Source organism: Homarus americanus, unplaced genomic scaffold (assembly GCF_018991925.1).
Source record: "Homarus americanus isolate GMGI-L3 unplaced genomic scaffold, GMGI_Hamer_2.0 scaffold32929, whole genome shotgun sequence".
Lineage (NCBI taxonomy): Eukaryota > Metazoa > Arthropoda > Malacostraca > Decapoda > Nephropidae > Homarus > Homarus americanus.
The window spans coordinates 621,335-645,351 of record NW_024737097.1 but is presented as its reverse complement, the minus strand read 5'-3'; the positions used below and the strand labels follow the sequence as shown (position 1 = coordinate 645,351).

The following is a 24,017-nucleotide window of genomic DNA, read 5'->3' as shown; positions in this document are numbered from 1 at the left end:
GACCTTGTGAGTGGTTTACCATGTTTCCATCACCACTCTTGACACGCTAAACCGCAAAATTTAAGAGGTAAGAATTTTATCTCTGGTGCTTAAGACGACCCCCTAACTTTGGGCTGATTTTTTTTTTGTTCAAATTCCGTCTTGTAGGCCGAGATATACGGTATTCACTTAACGCGGTTTTCACTTAACGCGGGACCCTCTGGGTTCAATTGACCGCGTTAAGTGGGGTACAACTGTATATATGTGTATATATATATATATATATATATATATATATATATATATATATATATATATATATATATATATATATATATATATATATATATATATATATATATATATATATATATATATATATTTCACTGCCCCCTAATATATATATATATTAGGGGGCAGTGAAATTTTGCTCAAAGCTGCACTCTTCAGGCATTGTTCCATATACATATCTAAGACTCCATGCCAAATTTGAAGCTGATATGTCGAGGTTTAGTCTGCCGCATTTTCTACTGAAATTTTTAAATTTACCTACAGTACTAGCCAAACAGCCGCTGTGGCGGTGCAATGTTCTGTTCAGTGTTTATCAACTTTTTTTTCATATCTCTTATTTCATTTAAGTTGTCTTGTTGCAGATGAGTATGGTGCTATGTCTATATTGATTATCAGCCTTTTCTCATTTCATTTCTCAATGAGCAAAAACATAGATATCTGGTAGCTGGAGATATTCCTCATGTTGAGGATAATTCAGATGATTCAAGAGATATTCCTCTCGTCAATACTGATGCTGATTTTGTCCCTGATCCAAGGGCTCTGACAGACACCAGTTCACAGAACCGGACAAGACTCCCTACACTGGCTGCCGCTTGTGACCGATACTTGATTTGTGATTATGCTGGAGCTGCCATTGCTACTGCCACCTTAACTGACTATGGCATTATCACAAAGGATGACAAGAGTCAGGTTATTGGACCACATAAGCGCCACTCGTGTGATGATGAAGAATGAGAAGACCGAGAAATGGAGTTCGAGGATGATGGTGAAAGATCATTATGTCATCATGGTTGAGCCTGGCAATGAATATCTCACACATGTGACTCCCAAGACTGGACACGGAAAGCAGATTGCCAAACTATTCACGAGTTTCTGGTGGAGAAAAATCTAACCCAGCAGCCCATTGTGTGTGTTGGTTGTGATGGAACCAATGTAAATGTAGGATCAGAAAATGGAGTCATTCATCATCTTGAAATGTTACTTGGTCACCCGCTCCATTATTTCATATGTCAGCTTCACGGAAATGAGCTGCCTTTCCGCGCAGTTTTTTATCACTATGATGGTAAACCAAGTGGTCCTGAGCATTGGCGTGGTCCCATTGGAAAGCAGATCAAAGAGTCTTTGTCTGAGCTTCCAGTTGTCGCCTTCCAGCCAGTCAGTTTCCCTGATTTCCCTGTGTTTAATGATGAAGTGGAGAAAGATCTGTCCTGGGATCAGAAATACCTGTATAGGATTTGTAAAGGAGTTATCACAGGTGTTGTTGAAGATGACTTGGCTGCTATTGAGCCAGATCCTCCCTGTGTGTCAAGGTGGAACACCTTATGGAGTAGAATCCTCAGGCTGTATGTAGCAACATCAAGACCCAGCCATGAGTTGAAAAGAATTGTCATTACAATAATAAAGTTCAGTGCTCCAATGTGGTTTTACATCAAGATACACCCTTACGTAACACACGGCTCAAGGAACGTATTCCAGTCCCTGCTATATATGAAACACCTGAATAGTGAGGAGGAGACGATAGTGAAGAAGGCTGTCCAGAGAAATGCATACTTCGCCCACACAGTTCAACTTCTTCTTGGTATGTGTGCAGATGAGGACATGACTGTTAGAGAAAAAGCTGTCTCAATGATAAGAAAAATTAGAGAGGAGAATCAGCAAAGGGAAGAATGCACTGGCAGATCTGAAGAGGAGGAGGAAGAAGATTCTGATGCTGCTGTTGACGAGAATTTGTTAAATTATACTGATGAGGAGGGTAAAGATGGAGATGGGAATGAGGATGTGCCTCCTGTAGTCAACATGAGAAAGGTGGTGACTCCGAAACTAAAGTGGCAAGCAAAAAACTATCATTCCATGATTAACTGGAGGAATGAACTCAAGACTGAGCCTCCTTACATTGCTTCTCTGTCAAATTTACAGGTTAATGACATTCTTGAGACACCATTAGTGGTGCCCAAGTGGCCAAACAGCACTCAGGCGGTCGAGAGAGGCATAAAAGTGATGACTGAAGCTTGCACTGAAGTGACGGGATACGAATCGAGAGATGGATATATTAGGCAAAGATTATTGTCTTAGAAAATGATGCCAAGGTTCCGCACAAAAAAGAATTTCAATATGAACTTGTAATGATTTTCTATACGGTGTACCTGTAAAATAACATGTGAATTAAATCGATGTCACCCATGTAAAATTTATCATTATCCTGGAAAACATTAAATGACACCTAATTTTTGGTATACACTAAAAGTTGACAAAGTCGTTCGCGATGCGGCAGGGTAAGTATGCATGAAATGGCATGAAATTTTGCACAGGTGTTTGTTACAGCCATACAAACGATGCCTGAAAAGTGCAGCCTGCAACTCAAATAAAAGTGTTTTTTCCCTGCCCCCTATAGTGCTGTCACTTGGTACCCCTGTACCATAACACCAGAAGCAACTGGCCAGTGTCACAAGTATATACAGTACAGTACAATCATCCCTTGGTTATCGCGCCTAATTGGGACCCCGCCGATAATGAAAGTACAGAACCTATGGGATTTATTCTTATTGGTTCCAGGCACCCAAGACCCAACCCCAAGTTTCCCATTTTACGACCATTTAGACCCACTAAATATATATATATATATATAATGTTATAGTAAATATCATAAACACACATAGGCATGGCTAGGTTTATTACAAAGTGATGAAAAGGGTACGCTTAATACTGTAGTCCACAAAACCTGTAGCTATGCTTTTTTATTTGGTCACCCGTCATATGAGTCCGTTTTCTCTCACATCAGGATGACTGAGTCCTACGTCTTCTCTTAATCTTAGAGTGCACCAGAGACTTCGCTATTCCTTAGTAATGACACAGAATTTGAAATTGCAACCCCAATTGCAACTGGGGTTGCAATTGTTGAGGCAACTGGATTTGTCTGATTACAGTAAATGTGTTATTGTCAATATGTAGGTGAAAGATTTTATCCTTAATAGATGTAGGTTAACATTACACCTGGAGGCAAATGCTTAAAAAAAGCCTAAGGAAGGAAGCATATTCCTTTAACACATAATATCTGACCAGTATGGGGAGACTATCGTTCCATTAGGGGCCGGATGGGTCCAGCAGGCGGCCGAATTTTTTGGGGGAGGGGGGGAGGGGGGGACAATGATATGCGATCGGACGTTGTTCAGTCGGACGTTAACCGGCGCATGACTGTATACTGTACTGTACATAGAAATTCTAAAATGCGTCTTTTTCTTCTCAGCACTACGAGAACTCTCACTTTTACGGTAGCCAGACATTTTAAAGGGAATTACAAACAAAAATTTTGTCAGTACACAGCGCGATCACTAACATCGGGACTCGAAAATACGTAAAGTGAAAAATATTTTATACAACCTTGGCCGTCGTATGTCCGGGTTGTCTTAAGTCGAATATGTCGTAAGTCGAGGAGAGACTGTACAGTAAGTCCTCCTCCGATGCGTATTTCCCCATCACAGATTCATTTATACAGTACATGCAAAAATACTTGCAACCAATTATTTCCTGAATGTGAAAAATTCGAGTACAATGGTTAACGAACACAATTCATTCCAGAAGGTTGTTCGTTAACCAAACATATTGTTTCAATGGGATATTGGGTAATTGGTTCCAGCTCACAGAAAAGTATATACAAAGTAAAGCCAAAAATGCATAAAGTCAGAAACACTCATAAAATTCCCATAAAATCGCCCTTAAATAACTATATATAACGTACATATACACTAGAAGTCTTAAATCACTACTGTAATGTGATACAGGTGATTAATTTTATCTCTTGTGCAAAATATATGAAGTTTATACAGTATTACCCCGCCTAACACGGTTTCACTTAACGCGTTTTTTCATATACGCGGTGCCTCGCCAGAGCTGAACTTTCACTTAACACGGATTTTTTCCACATATACGCGGTGAGTGTCCGGCTCGAGACGCTATTTTTAGATTTGCCCCACCCGCCACCCTGCCTGACTGCCTGTTTTAGCTCATAAAATTCATACAAATTACCCGGTCAGAATATAATTTACATTGCTGGAATTCTCATAATTTGATGATCATTTTGAATATAAACATCATATATTTTGCATTAGACATACAAATTTTAGATAAAATGTATTCTCTTGTAAATATGTTATCTTTTGTGCAAAAATATATGACGCTATATTCAAAATATTCCTGGTCTTACAAGGAATCCAGCAATGTCAATTGTATTATCCTAACTTTAGTTTGAGGTATTATTTATTAAAATTTAGTGGTTTTCCCCCAAAAATTTCTCAGAGAGGGAAGAGCCAGCAGTGTAGTGTGAGAAGAGGGGGAGGGAGTTGAGTCCATTATTTGAATGGACATTAACTTGGCGACTGTATTTCTCTATTTCTCTTAAGTATTAATTGTGTGCATGTACCATCATAAAATTAAGATGTTATTTTTACTACAACATAGTTATGTGTCTTCAAAAAGTGGAGTTTGGGGGTCGGGCCGGTTTCTATTGGAATTAATCCCGTATGTTTTGTTGTTCACTTAACGCGGATTTCACTTAACGCGGGACCCTCTGGGTTCTATTGACCGCGTTAAGTGGGGTACAACTGTATTCAAATTATTAGTTGTCTTGCAAGGATTTCAGCAATGCAAATTATAATCTCCTAACTTTAGTCTGAGATATATAAGATAAACATTTTAAAGCCTAAAGAAAACACAAAACTTTTGTCTGGGAAGGCAGGGGTAGGGAGGGAGGGAGGGAGCCAGCGAGAGTGGGAAGAGGGGGGAGCGGGAGGTGAGGTGACAGATAGTGTCTGGTGAAGTATAATTTGTTTATTTACTTGAGATTTTTGTTTTTAGCTCATAAAATTCATAGAAATTACCCCGCCAGAATAAAATTTACATTGCTGGAATTCTTATAAGATAATGATTAATTTGAATATAAACAAGCTAAAATTTGTATTAGACATACAAATTTTAGATCTAATTTAAGAATTTTATTAGAGGGAGCAAAAATTTTATCTTTTGTGCAAAATATATGACGTTTATATTCAAATTATTCGCTGTCTTGCAAGGAATCCAGCAATGTAAATTATATTCTCCTAACTTTAGTGTGAGGGAATATTACTAAACCTGTAAGCCTAGTCCTTTTCCCCAAACATTTCTCGGGAAGGTGGGGGTAGGGAGGGAGGGAGGGGGGAGCCAGCGAGCGTGGGAAGAGGGGGATGGGGGGGGGCGGAAGTTGAGTCCATTATTTGAACGGGCATTAACCGGCGACTGTATTTCTCTTAAATATTAATTGTGTGTGCATACCATCATGAAATTAAGATGTTATTTTTACTACAACGTACGAATTGTTTCGGAAAAAGGGTAGTCTGGGGTCGGCCCAGTCTCTATTTCAATTAATCCCATTTGTTCTGTTATTTTGTTTACGCGGACCTCCATGGGTTCAATTGACCGCGTAAATCCAGACTATACTGCGCACGCACGCGCACACACACACAGAGCATGTCTGGATAATTTTTGGATTTTTATTTTGCGGTCCTCTATTATTCATGGATGACACCCTGGATGAGCCCAAGAATGTCTGCGGGTAGTTTCAAAGTTGCCGGCATTTTCACGGCCAGTCCGGGGAGCGTGCGAGTTTTGTGGCGCCTCGCAAGGTGTCTCTGTTGTTCCGGGAAGCTGGCTTATGCGCGCTCACTCCGTCCCAGTCCAGCATAAACACTTGTCCGTCTCACGCGTGTGCTCCTTAACTCTCGTAACAACTGTGCTCCTCGTGCTTGTGATGGCTCTGAACGCTCTCAACCACCTTCATCCAACTGCGGGAAGGTGTCCAAACAAGTGAAGAGAGAAAAGTAAGTCATGACCCAAGTAGAGAAGATACAACTGCTGGTCAAATATAGGAGCGGCCAAAGCTTTGCCGTGTGTGGCCCACAGTATGGCATCAATGAAACAACTGTCCGTCAAATTAAGAAGAAAGAGAAGGAAATAATACACGGCATTTCAACATAGTGACAGTGCAAAAAGGTAAGATTGGCTGGGAGTGATTACATATACTGGTTGATTACAAGTTGTTGATAGTTTTTATAATGGTTGGGACTGGGTTGTTCTTATAGCATGTGTTTGTCCTAAGGGCAAACACCATGTGGGAATATAAATTTTTTTGTACAGAAGTAAAAATGCACCCCCCCAAGCAAATGTTATTCGCAGATTTGTATATTCATGGCCATCTGAGAACCTAATCCCAGCGAATTTGAAGGGCATGCCGTCAAGGAAGAGTGCGAGAAGACTAGACAACTCGCTAACTGTACTGGCTAACCATTACCCCAGAACACGATCCACAAATTGATTAACATCCAGGTTCCCAATTACTGCTGGGTAGACAGAGGCAAATGGTGTAAAGAAACTTGCCCACACACACAAGCACACACTATAGTACCTTTTTTGTTGCAAAGACTGGAGCAATTGGGAAATCAATGGGGTCAGTGGCAGCATCACAAAATCCTACAACACGAGCAAGAGGCTTCACACCATGACGGTCAGCAGCCTGGGCTGTCATCAAAACACAAGCAGCTGCTCCGTCATTCAGAGTAGAAGCATTCCCAGCAGTTACTGTGCCTCCCTCACGCTGAAAAATTCCACAATCATAAATAAGAGATTTTTTTTTTTACACATGGGTATAATTTTAGTGACCACTGTTAAAACCATTAACCCATTAGGGGTGGGATATTTTTCCATGCCACTCTCCAACATGACTGAGTTTTTCAAGAAAAAGATATTTGACCACTCTTATGATAAAAGATTAGATACAGTACATTTAACATGGGAACCAATGAACTTACCTGGTTTCTGGACTTTCATAGAGAACTACATTTAATGGGAAAGATATGTGTAGCTTCCTCTTCCTACCATTTACACATTGTTGTTGTCACTCATTTATATTTCATTAAAAGTTTCATCATTCCTGTATGGCACAATAGTATGAGGCACTTGGTGGATAACCAATGTCCCGGTATTCCCCGATCGGGGATGTCCCCGTCTACAATAATTTGGTTTAATGATGCAGATATACTAAGACCACTCCCCTATTTGCAATATAAACAAACTTGTTCAGTATTAACAATATTTATCATCCTCCCAACTCAGAATATGGAACGCATAACTTTCTTCATTTGTCAGCTGAGGCGTCCTCTACCCGAACGCTGCTTCATGCCCATCTGGTGAACTACAGTCCAGGAATTGTTATTATTCGGTGTGTGTGTGTGTGTGTGTGTGTGTGTGTGTGTGTGTGTGTGTGTGTGTGTGTGTATGTGTGTGTGTGCGCAAGTGTGTGTGTGTGTGCAAGAATGGGGCTCAATGTTGGTTATTTAAAATAAGGCCAATTCACTTCAAGTATTGGCATCAAATTTTACCGGATGGTGTACAGTAGTCTAAAAACTTGTGACTCACTTAAGCGTCTGTTATTTAACTGGAACTAATGTCGGTGTGAGTAAAATTTTTCCATTTACTTGAAATAGATTTACCAATTTATTTGTTTATTTATTTATTTATAACATACTGTAATATATTAAACACACTGCAAGTATTTTCTTTAATTTATATACTTGTTTCGCAAAAAAGGGAGGCTACCATTATACCTGGTAGGTGAAGTTGACCAGACATTTATGGTGATCATTAAAGACCAAACTCCGAATCCATGACGTGACTTCTGTTCATCATTTATATCCTAAATTTACCACTGTCGGTAGTTTCAAGAATTAACGCAGTCATTTACTGAATATTCTTTGCAAAAAAATAAATTTTAAATTAATTATTTATAGAAGATAAGTATTATGATCAGTAAATATACAGATATGCATTACTGACCACCTCCGAACACAAGGACGGCTAAAAATAGCCACAGGCGGTCACAGTCAAGGTCACTTTCCCTTTCTTGTCTCCTCACTGGCAAATGAGGGGATGATAGCAGCTGTGTTTATTACCAGGGGTATATTGTTCTTTTACGGTATGTTAGACAGGTTTATAATACATTTTTATTATTTTAATATACCGGTAATCTTAATTTGAATCCAGCTTGCCAAACGTAAGTTTCAGTATAAAATAATTAGTGGTAGGACCTTGTGAGTGGCTTACGATGTTTCCATCACCACTCTTGACACACTAAACCACAATACAAGAGAGGACTTACAACTTATATACCGATTACCGTATAACATATAGATATGAATTAAAAAAATATTATTATTATTTTTTAAATGACACGCATTTTCTATACCGAAACGTTTCCAGTTAATGTAGTCTCCATGTATAATTAGAAAATTATGGGGGCCCCATGTGCATTCAGCTGACTACATTAAAGGTTAAGTGCTCAGTCACACTGTATCCATTCCTTATTATTTATTACTTTCACTGTACTGTATCCATTCATCATTATTCATTACTTTTACTGTACTGTATTTCATTGTAGATTTTTATTAAAAATTTTTTTTTTTTTTTTTTATCTATGTGGGACTTACGACCATGTCGGACTTACGACCTGGATTTGGGTCCCTAACCCCGTCGTAAGTCGGGGTCTAGGTGTATTTGAGAGGTAAGAATTTTATATCTGGTGCTTAAGACGACCCCCTAACTTTGGGCTGATTTTTTTTATGGTTCCAATTCCGTCTTATAGGCCGAGATATACGGTAACCGGAAAAGGTTCTGGGGATAAAGAATTTTTCCGGGTTTGAGAAAGTCATCTGGTTAGCCGGAAATCTCTCATCTCCGGAAGTGCTCTGCACCAATTGTTCCGGCTAATGGAGATATCACTGTATATTTTTTTATTGTTGATGAAATATTCTATTAATCACCTTGTTATACACTTAAAGACCTTAGTAGGTAGGTAGTAGGTATGCTACCAAATAGGGAGGTACTACTGCCTGGGAAGATATTGAAACATAATGTGTTGTCTAATGGTAGACCCTGCTGCCATATGGCATCACGAAAATTGTGACAAAGTCCCAGGTTGCTTATCTGACTTTCTGCCTCATTTACACATAATTGCAGGGTCTCAATTTTTCTCTTACTTTGACAACACAACATGCATAATGCATATACAGTATTGTTTTTCACTTTTGATCTTTTCTTAATTTTTGTATTTATGGTTTATTATTATTATTATTATTACAGTGTTGTTATTACTATTACAATCATTATTTTTGTTTGCCATGGACAACAGAACGGCAGTGTTTTGTCTCAATCATCAAGGCTCAACCAGATCTTGGCCCCTTCTCAAAAAAAAAAAAAAAAAATCAAAGTTTGTGTAACACAAACACTTTACCTCAAAGCAACTCACATACCGGGAGTATAAAACAATTGGGCAGATGTGTTGTCCCATCTAAGGCCAGTATCGACGGAAACAGAATGGTCCCTAAAGATATCCAAGTTCAAGAGTCTAGTGAGGAGGTTTGGTACTCCAAAGATAGATCTCTTTGCCTCAAAAAACAATCACAAGATGCCAACTTATGCATCTCTGGAGCGATCAAATCTTTTAAGAAATGCTCTACTCATAGATTGGAACCGTTGGAATTCAATCTATCTGTTCCCACCTGTGAAAATGTTGCCCAAAGTGGTTCACAAACTCAGATCCTTCCAAGGCAAGGTCCTCTTAATTGCACCATATTGGATCCTACAGCCGTGGTGCCTGGATCTGTTGGACTGGTGCCCACATCCACTACAATTGCAACAAGGATGTCTAGACCAGGTACTGCACCCTCAGTTCGAGATATCCTTGGCACTTCACGCTTGGTGTTTCTCAAAAGATGTTTAAATAGATTGTTGGGTAATTCCAATATAGTTAACCAAGTGAGAGCAGGTCATAGACACCAAACTTCTATGCAATATGAGAAAGCTTGGAAACTTTCTCAACAATTTATCAGATTAACAACTCCAATCACATTGTCGGAAACAGTGGTGTTAGAATTTTTAGATTTTCTGTTCAGAGTTAAAGGCCTTCAAGGATCGACAATTGCATCTTATAAGCCAGCATTGGTTGACCCTCTGGCGTGGGTTTTTAATATTACTTTGAACCCAAGAATTTATCAAATGCTCAGATCGTCCTTTTTCCTTCAGAGACGTAATGGTAAACTATTTCACTGTCCGTGCAAATAGAATATTAACATTACTTTTGCAGGGGTGGATACAGAGGGGTCCTGGCAGAAAATTCCAATGTTTTATCTCTAATGCAGTATTGTATTCAGGCATTTTTGTATAGTAAAAAGTAATTACTATTGACCTCAGAATATCTCTTAATATCAGGTGCACATGGCTTCAAAATGCCCATGATATTGGTTAGATTTAAAACAAAATTATGTGGGTCTTACAGTGCCCCTCCCCCCTCAAAACCCCCAGCTGGGTGGGGTCACTATGCTCGCCATGTTCCCCCACCCACAACCTTGTGGACCCAACCCTTTTGAGATTCCTGGATCCACCTCCATTTCGGGTTAGGTAGGATATAAATTTATGGTGGTTGTCCCGAAAAAAAATACTTAAATCGTAATGCAACCAATAACCGAGGAATGGTTGCCCAAGCCTGCACTCTGCAATTATTGTGTCCTTTTATATGACTTTGTACTTCAATTGTAGGTTTTTTGGGGATAAAGTCTGGATGGTCCAAGAAAATATTTCACCATGTTATAATGGGTTCTCCTATCAGAATCCTCAATCATGGTTTTGTTATGTAACATATTCTGCACGATTAGCGAGGGGATCCTGTACAGTATTATGTAATTTATTTTGGGCTTAGTGAAATATTAGATGTTGGCAAGACTTATATTATTTTCCTCATTTATTTAACTATGGAAGCTCCTGTACTGTATCTTAAAATTCGTTCCTTAACCCGTTCACTTTGTTTCGCACACTTGCCATTCTATTCTGGCTACCACCAGACGATTTTATTCAGCTTAGGGTAACCTCCCGCAGCCAAAGGGTTACGGTAATTATGGATCACATTTTCGTAAACTTCAGCAACTCAAGGGATACATATAGTAAAGCTCCCATTCATTTAAAGCAACTAAGACTTACCTGGAAAACTGTGGGAAGTTTCTTAAATTTCTCAAAATTAACTTTCTTATATTCTTCATCTTCCTTCACCACGGTGTTGGGTTTGCCACGCTTACCAGGCACTGTCACTTCTACCACTTCATTATGGATAGCCCCACTTGCCCAGGCCTCTGAAGACCTTTTGTAACTCTGTATACCTGAGTAAGGAGTGGGAGGCATAGTTAGCAGGTTTTAATATAGTTATGTGATGGAAATGATAATGTAATGGTACTACAAGAAAATTTTAGCAAAGATAATCCAGCACATTAGTGGAGAAGAGAATATAAAGTTAAAATATTTTAAGGCCCTGGAACACATGAGAGTATATATTTCCCAAGTCATGATGTAGTCCAACAAGCTACTGTGAATTGCAAGCATCATGAACTGTAAATCAATTGGGCTCAAATATCATCTTAAAACTCATGTTAACCCCCAAAATAATTGTTACTATCAATTGTTATAGAAAATGAACATTCCTAAAAATATATAATAATGATTAGTAATAGATATGTGGCATAAATGAATAATGCGTACTATATTAACCTGCAGGAGGTGGTCCTTATGAATCACCTACACCAAAGTCAATCTACCTAAATGAAGCCACAGCATATCCAAATACAGAATGCTTATGCAGATTATGACCTTTGTAACCTTAAGTATAGTAAAATCACCATATGGACTCTATCAAATGTGTACACCAATGTTGACTACCCAGTAAGTCAACTCACAATTTGCAATACAGACGATATATCTTTATCAACGCTTTTTACTGTTTAACAACAATGTAGTTCAGCCAAAAAGATAAGTTAGGCAAGGTAAAAATTTTCTTTCTTGTGACTGAACTACATACAGCATAATAAGCTGTAATTAATAAAAGTTGTTAACATCTCAATACAGTGGTCCCTCAGTTAACAAACAAAACTTCGATTAACAAAATCCTTACGAACAACACGTTTTGTTGCGAGCATTAGCTGATGGGCTAGTCTGTCAATTCAGTAATCTGTTTTATGTTTACATTCGTTTCCAGTGGAGTAAATATCAAGAAAGTTGTGCTCATTAATATTTTTCCATTTTTTACATTAAAATTATAAGTCATTTTAAAATTTAGTTAACATATTGATAATATATGCAGTACAGGGAAATATATTTTTGTGCGCCCATCAGCCGCTTGACTCAGCCACCAGACGTCAGTCTGGCTTTGTTGACAGAGGAGTGAACATCTATTTTGTTGGGGTTTTGAAAATTTTTGCATTTTTACATTGAAATTATTGGTCATTCTATATACTTTGTTTTAACATATTGATAATGTATAGCGCAGTGCAGTGTTGATTTAAATAAAATAATCTTGAATTACACCTAGTGAACTCAAAATTTTATTGGTGAAATGACGGCATCAAGCATGGGTCCCCTGAAAGATGATTTCTCCTCCATCCCCACTTCCTTCTCTTCTCCCTTCTCCTCCACCCCCACTTGTAATTCCCATCATCATCATCAACCAGGAGCCTTCTACATACACACCTCAAAGTAAGTGTACTTTACTGCATTTTTTTTATACTTTGTATGTACTTTTCTGTGAGCTGGAACCAATTGTCCAATATCCCATTGAAACAATGGATTCGGTTAACGAAATTTTCGGTTAACAAACGACTCTGTGGAACGAATTGTGTTCGTTAACCAAGGGTTCCACTATATTTAGGATGTTGTGTGCATGTAAATGAATAAAAATAAATGGAGAAAGTTACGTATATCTACCCAAAAATACGAGTTGAAAAATTTGTACTTAAATGTACTACTGTACACTAAAGAACCAAAATTTTTATCTCTTGTGCAAAATATATGATGTCTATATTCAAATTATTTGTTATCTTGCAAAGATTCCAGCAATTCAAGTTATATTCTGCTAATTTTAGTCTGTGACACTTTATAAGATAAAAGCTTTAAACCTAAACCTACCTTCACTCTGTTTTGGGAATGCTTCTTAGGGAGGCTTCTTATCCAGAACCCCCAAATTTTTTGTCTGAATCTTCCAAAATTCGGGTCCAGATTCTTTCTTATTTAAACCAACACTGCACTTTATATTATCAATATGTTAACTAAATTTCAGAATAACCAATAATTTTAAAGTAAAAATGCAAAAAATATTCAAGAGCACAACTTTCTCGGTGTTTACTCCACTGGAAACAAAGGTAAAAATAGAACCGATTATTGGCAGATGAGTCGATCAGCTGATGCGCGCACCAAAACGTTTTTCTCGTAAGGCTGTCGTTAATAGAATTTGTACTCGTTAATAACTGAAAGTCCTTACGGGAGGTAACTCGGTAACTGAAATCTCGTAAATTGAATCACTCATTAATGGAAGGTCCACTGTACAGTACATTACTTCATGATGTGCTACCTACCACCTGCAAGTACAGTCCTTCAGCTTCAAAATGAATCCAAAGTGAATGCTGTATCTCAAAAAAAAAACAAAGTTATACATGTTTAAAGTTGGAAAAACTTTAAATGCGGTTTTCTTAGTTTCAAATTTTGGCGCTAATAACCCATACGATGCGGGGCACCTCAAGTGAGCTAATGTCCGTCTGTGCAAGATGTCTAGTTTATACACTCGGAAACTTTTCCCAGTAGCCGGAAAAGATTCCGAGGATAATGAATTTTTCCGGGTTTGAGAAAGTCGTCTGGTTAGCCGGAAATCTCTCATCCCCGGTAGTGCTCTGCACCAACTCTTCCGGGGATATCAGGTTAAAATGAGAATTATGGCAAGAATGCATAATATTGTACTGTATGTCAGAGTGGCACCAAATTTTAGCGATTGTCATGTAGATAGATAGAAATTACCATTGCAATTATCATCTTTGCTGACAAGACATGATACTGACAATTTCTGTCCTCTTGTTCCACCAAGTGAAAACCGCATTAAGTGAACAACAGAACATATGGGATTAATTCCAATAGAAACCGGCCCGACCCCCAAACTCCACTTTTTGACGACACATAACTATGTTGTAGTAAAAATAACATCTTAATTTTATGATGGTACATGCACACAATTAATACTTAAGAGAAATAGAGAAATACAGTCGCCAAGTTAATGTCCATTCAAATAATGGACTCAACTCCCTCCCCCTCTTCTCACACTACACTGCTGGCTCTTCCCTCTCTGAGAAATTTTTGGGGAAAACCACTAAATTTTAATAAATAATACCTCAAACTAAAGTTAGGATAATACAATTGACATTGCTGGATTCCTTGTAAGACCAGGAATATTTTGAATATAAATGTCATATATTTTGCACAAAAGAGAACATATTTACTCAGAGTAAACATTTTATCTAAAATTTGTATGTCTAATGCAAAATATATGATGTTTATATTCAAAATGATCACCAAATTGTAAGAATTCCAGCAATGTAAATTATATTCTGGCCGGGTAATTTGTATGAATTTTATGAGCTAAAACAAATATCATCAGTTAATAAAAAAAAAAATTCTTCACAACACTATCTGTCAATCAAAGTACCCCACCTTGCCTTCCCCCTCTTCCAACCGCGGTCAGTCCCAACCCTCCCCCCCACCCCCCACCAATCCTCCCTTCAAGAAAAGGTTGGGTGAAAAAACTAAATTTTAACATTTTGTATTAAATAATACCTCAGATTAAAGTTAGGATAATATAATTGACATTGCTGGATTCCTTGTAAGACCAGGAATATTTTGAATATAAATGTCATATATTTTGCACAAAAGAGAACATATTTCCTCAGAGTAAAAATTTTATCTAAAATTTGTATGTCTAATGCAAAATCTATGATGTTTATATTCAAAATGATCATCAAATTATAAGAATTCCAGCAATGTAAATTATATTCTGACCCGGTAATTTGTATGAATTTTATGAGCTAAAACAAATATCTTCAGTTAATAAAATAAAAAATATTCTTCACAGGGTAACAGATGGTCGGTCGGTCCCTCCCTCCCCCCACCCCCCACCAACCATCCCAAGGAGATGTGTGGGAAAACCAGAATATTTAACTTTTTAGTAATAAATAATACCTCAACCTAAAGTTAGGATAATATAATTGACATTGCTGGATTCCTTGTAAGACCAGGAATATTTTGAATACAAATGTCATATATTTTGCACAAAAAATAACATATTTACTCAGAGTAAACATTTTATCTAAAATTTGTATGTCTAATGCAAAATCTATGATGTTTATATTCAAAATGATCATCATATTGTAAGAATTCCAGCAATGTAAATTATATTCTGGCCGGGTAATTTGTATGAATTTTATGAGCTAAAACAGGCAGTCAGGCAGGGTGGCGGGTGGGGCAAATCTAAAAATAGCGTCTCGAGCTGGACACTCACCGCGTATATGTGGAAAAAACCCGCGTTAAGTGAAAGTTCAGCTCTGGCGAGGCACCGCGTATACGGTAAATAAAACGCGCTAAGTGAAACTGCGTTAGGCGGGGTAATACTGTATATAAATAAATAAATAACGAAGTGATAACCTTGGTAACATTCTGATATGTTCTTACTATACTACTACCACACAGTATAACCTTTTTCTTCTCTATTTTTAATTTCTTTCTAGTCTTATTTTTTCCGGCCCCGTTGTGGGTCGTTTGCCCTGTGCCCGGGTAGGCTAGTTCCGGGGAAAAAAAAAAATAAAAACTTCCTTGAGACAAATGCATCACGTGCCTACAAGTGAGCTCAGGCTCTCAACTGGCTCAGCCATGTTAACATGGTTATTATTATCCACTATGAATCTGTATTTTTATGGCTAAATAAACTGTTTCAATATCAATATCAAAGGAACATGAGAGAGAGAAGGGAGGGGAAGCTCATTCCACCACCCATCCAACTGCCCTGTCTCCCACACATAATTAACTTACTGCTTTTAATTTGTCAAATTTTCTATACGGGGTATTTCTAAATATCATTCGAGATTTAATGATATTTATATTATATTTTCTTCATCTCCAAGTCAAATTAGAGCAGTGAGATGACATTTCAACCACTTCAGCCAAGAATTATGAATTTTTTACCACAAAATTTAGAAAAGAAGTAGTAATTGAAGTATCCGTGAATTTAACCCGAATGCCCAGAGCAATGTAACGATTACACCCGCTTGACCCCCCCCCCCACGCTGGCATATTTCTTTTTTTTTTAATCCAGTTAAAAACTGGCATTTCATGCAAAAAAAATTAGTGCAATCACTCCAAGTGTACTGTTGTGGCTGGCATGCACATGGTCCCCTATGTCCACCATGGCCTCACAACCTCACTGAGGGGGGTGACTGGCAGGGGAGTGAGTGCCATTGTCTGTATCACCGATTTCGCCGTTGGCCGCCTCAACAAACTCTTACATCATCTGGGTCTGTTTCCTCCTCATCATTGTCTACGTCATCCGATACTATATCAATGCCACTCAAATCAAGTACTATTGAGGAATATCACTACTGTCAAGGGTGTGGAAGGGCAAGGTGGGCCACGAGACATCAAAGGACGTGTATCCACCATGATAGGTGGTGGATAACTGAACCACTAGATTAATGACAACTCACGTGGTCCTGCACGTCGACGTAGGCGCCAAAGTGCAGCCAGGGAAGCTGTCGCGCCATTGAGTCGTGCCGTGATTTCGCCTTTCTTCTGAGGTACTCGGCCTTGAAGTCACATTCGTCAGCCATGCGTTGCCACTCTGGAGCAAACAAGCGATGACGAGCAGGTACTGCCGACCTCAAGGGATGACCAAACAGTACGTGCGCTGGTGACCTCCCTTCAACACAAGGCGTATTCCTCAGCTCCAAAAGTCCACGGGCAATTCGTCCTCATCGAGGTGTCCCTTCCGTGTTGTCGACATTATCAGCTTCTTCACCGTCTTGATTGCAGCTTCTGCATCTCCGTTGGCCAGAGGAATGTACGGCGAAGTCACCCGGTGATCCACCCCCCACCGAGCCAGGAAGCGGCCTAACGCAGATGGCGTGAATTGGGGACCTCCATCGGTCCTCAGGACAACGGGCACGCCCATGTCTGCGAAGACAGATCGCAGGACACTGACAAGATTGAGCCGTTGACGCTGTCCGTGGGCACGCTAACACATATGGACACCCGGACATATAGTCGACATACACCAGATAGGACAATCAGCCACATGAAAGTAATCAGCAGAAACTGACTCGAAGAGTCTACTTGGTGGGCCATCATCCTGCCACAAGGGCTCGTTCTGCTGCTTAGTTAAATGACAAAATATTTATCTCAGTGAGTCAAGCAGACTCTGGCAAGAAATTTTTGGCACATGACACCAGGAAATATGCAGGGTCTGTGGCCTTTCTGTAGCATATGATCCTCAGTCAGATCAAAGAAGCGGGCTTTTGGAAATCTTCAAAAACTTTTCAAAACAGCTATCTTCATCTATCTCTGAAAGATGCTTCATATGTGGTAGTACTGGGGTCCCCTCCCTCACCTAGTTAATCTCCACAACCAGGACCTTCTTCTTCCTCATCAGAGTAAAGTAAGTATCCTAATTGGGATATGTAAATTAACATTTTACCTTCCGGTAAATGTTCCTAATATTGGAAAATATTCCAAAAAGTTTATAATTATAATCTGGACCTAAGCTAGCGGAGCCTTATACGCAATGTCACCTCCCTCTCCACCTCTTGCTCGGGTAATCAAAGCTAGACGTCGCATTCTGGATTGAAGAAAAAGACTTTTTTTTCTAAAATACAGTTTTTGTGATAAAGATCAGAATGCGAAGTCGACTTCCCACCCATTTCCACCACTCGAGAGTTGACATTTGTTTACTGCTTGCTCTAGGGCAAGAGATAATGGTAGCAATGCGTGTAATGGAGGGTGCGGGAGGGGATTTTGAGAATTGCAATTAATGCCAGGTAGCGACGTGTCCTCCTAATATTACGTATTTAAGTAATTATTAGATGTTTTAATTGCCTGTTTGTTGGCTTGGCGAGTTAATGCTAGGCCTTTACATACCTAGGTATAAAGATAGACGTCGCATTCTGGATTGAACAAAAAAAGATCTTTTCTTTTGAGCTCGGGGGTCCAGGGAAACACCTACCCGGGAAGTTTTTACCATATTAAAGTTAATTTCTCACATTGTTACGGTACTCATTTCGTTAGCGCCTAAAAGTTAAAATACACAGTATCCAAAATCAAACATGTCTGTTTATTGCAACAATATTTTTCTTGTATACAGTGGTCCCTCAACTAACAAATGGTTCAATTCGTGAAATTTCGGTTAACGAATTAGCTCCCATAAGGATTTTCAGTTCCATTAACGAACAAAACTTTGATTAACAACAGCCTTACAAGAAACACGCTACGTTGTGTGCATCAGCTGATCGGCTAGTCTGCCAATACAGTTATTGGTACTATGTATACATTCGTTTCCAGTGGAGTAAATATCAAGAAAGTTGTACTCTTGAATATTTTTGCATTTTTTATATTAAAATTATTAGTCATCCTGAAATCTAGCTAACATATTGATAATATACAGTGCAAAAATTATTATGAAACACGAAGAAGGCATTAGAACCAATGCACTCCGTAAAGAATATGGCATGTCATCATCGACTACCTCTACAACCAGCTGTTAGTATGTAAACAAAGCTGCCGGGAAAACGACATACACACCTCATATAAGTTAAAATACAGTATTCTATAGTTTTTTATTTATTATTATACAGTATACTGTACAGTACAGTACTGTATTTAGATTATATTTAATGTTTTGTTAATTCTATTACCAGTATACAGTACTTTGTATGTACAGTAGAATGTCGATATAACGTGAGATACGTTCCAAGAGAGGTCACATTAAATTGAATTCGCACTAAATCGAAGTGTTGTTTTAATGGAATATTTTACTTTGGTACTTGAGAGAAACACAAAATACTAATATGACTGACAGTCTACCCAGATGCACTTCAGCCTATCTCCTAGAATAAACAAAACATTGTTTTTTGTAGTATTATGTTAAAACAAACACTCATAAATCAACACAGCTAAATTAAGGGATGCGAAATGGTCTGTTTACTGGCTGGGAATATGGGGGGGGGGTGAAAAGTGAGGTGATATGTTTGACAGTTGATGCCAAGGCCAAGTGCTTATTTATTTATCTGTCCTTAAGAGTGACTAAGTTTTCTCTTATAAAATGTCACTGAATTGGCATGGAAGAATATAATTAGCATTGCTGGAATTCTTATAAGATAGTACAGTAAAACCTCGATCAACCGACCACATATGGGGGGAAGGGGCCGACGGATAATCCAAAAGGTCGGTTAATAGTACATAAAGTCTACGGAAATAAAACATATTTTCAAAATACCTTTCCCTACCTTACTTCATTTAAGTCCCTCTATTCATTTTTGTTCATTTGCCATTCATATTTCAATAGAATTTGCTTTAAAACATTATCCACTTTAGTTAACAAATATGAACCAGCACAGAAACCGTGAATAAAAAATGGAAAAGTCAAAGAACATATGGCATCACAAAAATTGTGACCAAGTCCCAGGTTGCTCATCTGACTTTCTGCCTCATTTACACACAATTGCAGGGTCTCAATTGTTTCTCTTACTATTGACAACACAACATACATACAGGTACATTGTTTCTCACTCTTGAGTTTTTCATTTTTCCATTTCTTTATGGTTCTTTATTACTATTATTATAATTATTATTATTATCATTATTAATATTATTGCATTATCGCCCCCCAGGCCCCGATGTGGGTCAGTGACCTGTGCCCAGGTGGGCTAATCCCTGTTAAAAAAAGAAAAAAAAAAATGGGGGTGTTCGGGATTGACGGTTAATACGAAAGTCGGTTAATCGAGGTTTTACTGTAATTAATTTGAATATAAACATGCTATAGCTTGCATTAGACATACAAATTTTAGTTCGAATTTAAGAATTTTATTACAAAAACCAAAATTTTTTATCTCTAGTGCAAAATATATGAAGTTTATATTCAAATTATTCACTGTCTTGCAAGGATTCCAGCAATACAAATTATATTCTCCTAACTTTAGTCTGTGATATTATATAAGATAAAAACTGTAAGCCTAAAACACCAAACCCTGGCTGGGAAGATGGGGGGAGGGAGGGAAGGGAGGGAAGTGACAGTTTATGTTTTTTTATTATAAAATGTCACAGAAGTGACCGGGGAGAATATAATTTACATTTCTGGAATTCTTATAAGATAGTGATTAATTTGAATACAGTATAAATAAGCTATAATTTGCACTAGACAAAAATTTTAGTAAACATTTAGTACATTATTTTGAGTACATGTACAGTACAGCTTTGCCCTTCGGACAGTGTAGCATGAGCCAGAGAAGCATTAGGCGCAAAATTTTAAATATGATGCACCAGATTGACTCACACAAAATAGGAAAGCTTCGCTTTAAATTAAAACATTATCCTTAATTGTGGGCGTTGCTTTAAATCAATAATCTTAAATTGAATCACTTTAAATCGATGTCCTACTTTAATATGTATTAGTACAGCCGAGTACATTATTTTCACCCTTGTATATGTGTTTTGTGTTAATTTTGCTTTAAGAATATTATATAAAAATCATTTGCATATTTTTCACATGCTACCCTTTATACTGTGTTGGGTGTTGTCATGTCAACCATGAGTGTGGAGTCAAATATTCAATTAAGCAAAGTAATGCTATAATAACTAAACCTACAATAAAATTTAACAGCTAGAAAAGTTCACAAACAGATTGTCATTTGTTACGTAATTGGGCATGCGTATTACAAGGTATTATAATGAAATAATTTCAATCAAAAAGCCCCTAGACACACACAGGTAAAGAAATCATTTTAATTTTGATATAAAAAATAAAGAAAGGAACTCCAGACATCTGCCTTGTTAGTTGCTCATTTTCTGTAACACTTGTTATTTACCTGACCTGATGTTATGTAAGGTCACTCATTGTATATAAGCCTCTCTCAGTCCTGTACATTCAGTTGACTCTGAAGATGTCTTGAATAAAGACAAAAGCTAAGGTGCTCCAGTGTAGTTAGTTGACCGAGAGGAAGCAGTGAACAACACACGTGGTGGTGGCAGGACACAGACTGAGCGGATGTAAACAAATCCGACACGCCAAGCGACGTGTGGCGCGTTTGGTGCAGAATTTAACGAAATCACACTCGATTTATGAAATAGTTTGGTAAATCGAGAGAAAATAACTGAAATTCGATTCAGCGGAAATTTTGATTTAAAAGAAAGGGGCAGCTCGAATTAGTTCGTCAAATCGAGAAAATACTGCATGTGAAAAAAAGTAGCCATACATTGTGAATAAGTCCTTAATTTACTCCAGTAAATTATTCAATGTTTTTCATACCTTAAATGTTTGAGGCATTGGGAAGGGAGGGGGGGGGCAAAGAAGGTGCATTAACCATTCAAATATGGTACTGTACTCATTGTTCACAAACAGCTCTATCCTACATATGATCATATACTAAGAAAACAGTAAGCAATTCTAGGGGTACAACAGTTTCTATCTTACCATATTCATCTTGTTCTTCACGTGTAATATTGAGTTTCTTTGCTGTATTCTCTCCGCAGTTACCCATGTGAAAATTATTGTAGACATCTGTCAGCCCATCATACAAAATTCCATCCTGTAAAAGAGAGCATTACTTAATAAAGAAAACTTTGTTCCTCTAAACCAGACTTCTAAAATAACTAAATAAATTTACTTGAGTACTGTACATGAGTAACATTTTTAGGTATTTACTTTTTAAAAGTACAGTAAAAGACCAAAAATTCGGATGCCAGAAATCCGGACCACCTGAGAATCCGGACTTTTCGAAAACTCAAACTTAACTTTTTTTTTTTAGCTGGCTTTTGTGTGCATGCGTGAGCGCCACAGCTGCACAGCGACCACGCGGTCGCCACTTTAAAACGAGCAATCAAACTGTGACAACGTATGTAATTTTGAATCCTACTCATTCCATTTACAGAGTACTGTACAAGCCCATAATAATGGCTCCTAAAGTAGATAAACTTCGTTGTGTGAAGAGAAAAAGAACACTTTGAAATTGAGTGACAAACTTGAAATAATTAAGAAACTAGAACGTGGTGTGAGCAATACTGTTCTAATGGAAACATACGACATTGGAAAGTCTACAATTTATGATATAAAAAAGGCAAAGAATAAAATTTTAGAATTCACAGCTTTATCTTTAAAACTGCTCGTTTTGATAAATGAAGCATGCTATATTTGCTAATGAATAAACTATCAAAATGTACCTGTTCATCTCTTCTATATTTCTCCTGAAATTTGAATTTTAAAAGTACTGCCTGAGAATCCGGAAAATCCGAAAATCTGGACCGACCCAATCCCCAAGCAGTCCGGATTTTTGGACTTATACTGTACTCAAATTTTTTTGTACAGTATACTTTCGATTTAAGGGAATCCTATATAACGAACTCTCAATTTAGCGGAAGGCATTTTTCGTTATTTTTTCCTCGATTTAATGAACAGTCATGCGCCGGTTAACGTCCTATATACGTTCTTGGAAACGTGACGTTAACCGAAATGAACGTTGTCCGATCATCACAAAAACTTTGTCTTTATACTTATGTGTATGTGGAATACTATAAATGTACATATACACTCTTACTCTTAAATCACTACTGTAATGTGATACAAGGATTAATTTTTATCTCTTGTGCAAAATACATGACGTTTATATTAAAATTATTCACTGTCTTACAAGGATTCCAGCAATGCTGGGCAGATGGGGGAGAGAGAGGGAGGGAGGGAGCGTGGGGTGGAGGGGAGCGGGAGGTGAGGTGGTACGTTTGACAGTTGGCGCCCAAGGTCTAACACGTGTTTATTTATCAGTTCTTAAGTGACTAAGCTTCTCTCTTATAAAAAGCCAGTGAAATGACCTGGGTGAATATAATTTACATTGCTGGGATTCTTGTAAGATGTTGATTAAATTAAATATAAACAACCTATAATTCGCACTAGACATAACAATTTTAGTACCGTAATCAAATTAGTACATGTGCACTCCAGCTTTGCACTAAGGTCATTTATTTCTTTTATGTTTCTTTTAGTATGGTGTGTGCATGTAAATGGATGAAAATAAATGAAGAAATTTATGTAAATCTACCCAAAAATACAGTTGAAAAACTTTATACAGGTAGTCCCCGACTTACGACCGACTCAACTTACGTCCATCCGCACTTACGACCTGCTATGACCTTTTGACCGTCGGGACATATGACCGCTGCAGTCGTGACCAAAAATATTTTCAAATGACGCGCGCATTTTCTGTACCGAAACGTTTCCGTCCGGGGCGAGAGTGTGGCTCGCTTGGGTCACAGCGTGTTTACACTCACTCAGTACAGCGCTTAGTTGGTGTTTGGCTATCGTATCCTATACTGATCACGCTGTGTACTTATGTTATTATCATATTTAATTGACTTTATAATGAGTGGAAAGCATACAAGAGAGAGTGCTGGTGGTGCTCCAAAGAAAAGGAGACAGGCAATTCCTTTTGAGATGAAAATGAAGATAATAACACAGTATGAGAATGGAAAAACTGTAGCAATCTCCGCCGACCTAGGTTTTCACACTCGACCAGTATCACTATTCTGAAGGACAAGGAATGTATTCGTGAGGTAGTGAA

General features: G+C 38.0%; 1 protein-coding gene across 1 annotated transcript in view; it reads right to left on the bottom strand.

Moving 5' to 3' along the window:
* Positions 1-6,694: 6,694 nt before the first annotated feature.
* The window catches only part of LOC121873147 (acetyl-CoA acetyltransferase, mitochondrial-like), a gene marked incomplete at its 5' end in the record, with an annotated part of 36,132 nt that continues 18,809 nt past the window's right edge, over positions 6,695-24,017 (bottom strand). The window contains 3 exon segments of the mRNA XM_042376465.1: positions 6,695-6,892; positions 11,326-11,501; positions 21,881-21,995. Of these exon segments, the coding sequence (XP_042232399.1) occupies positions 6,695-6,892; positions 11,326-11,501; positions 21,881-21,995 (489 nt within the window).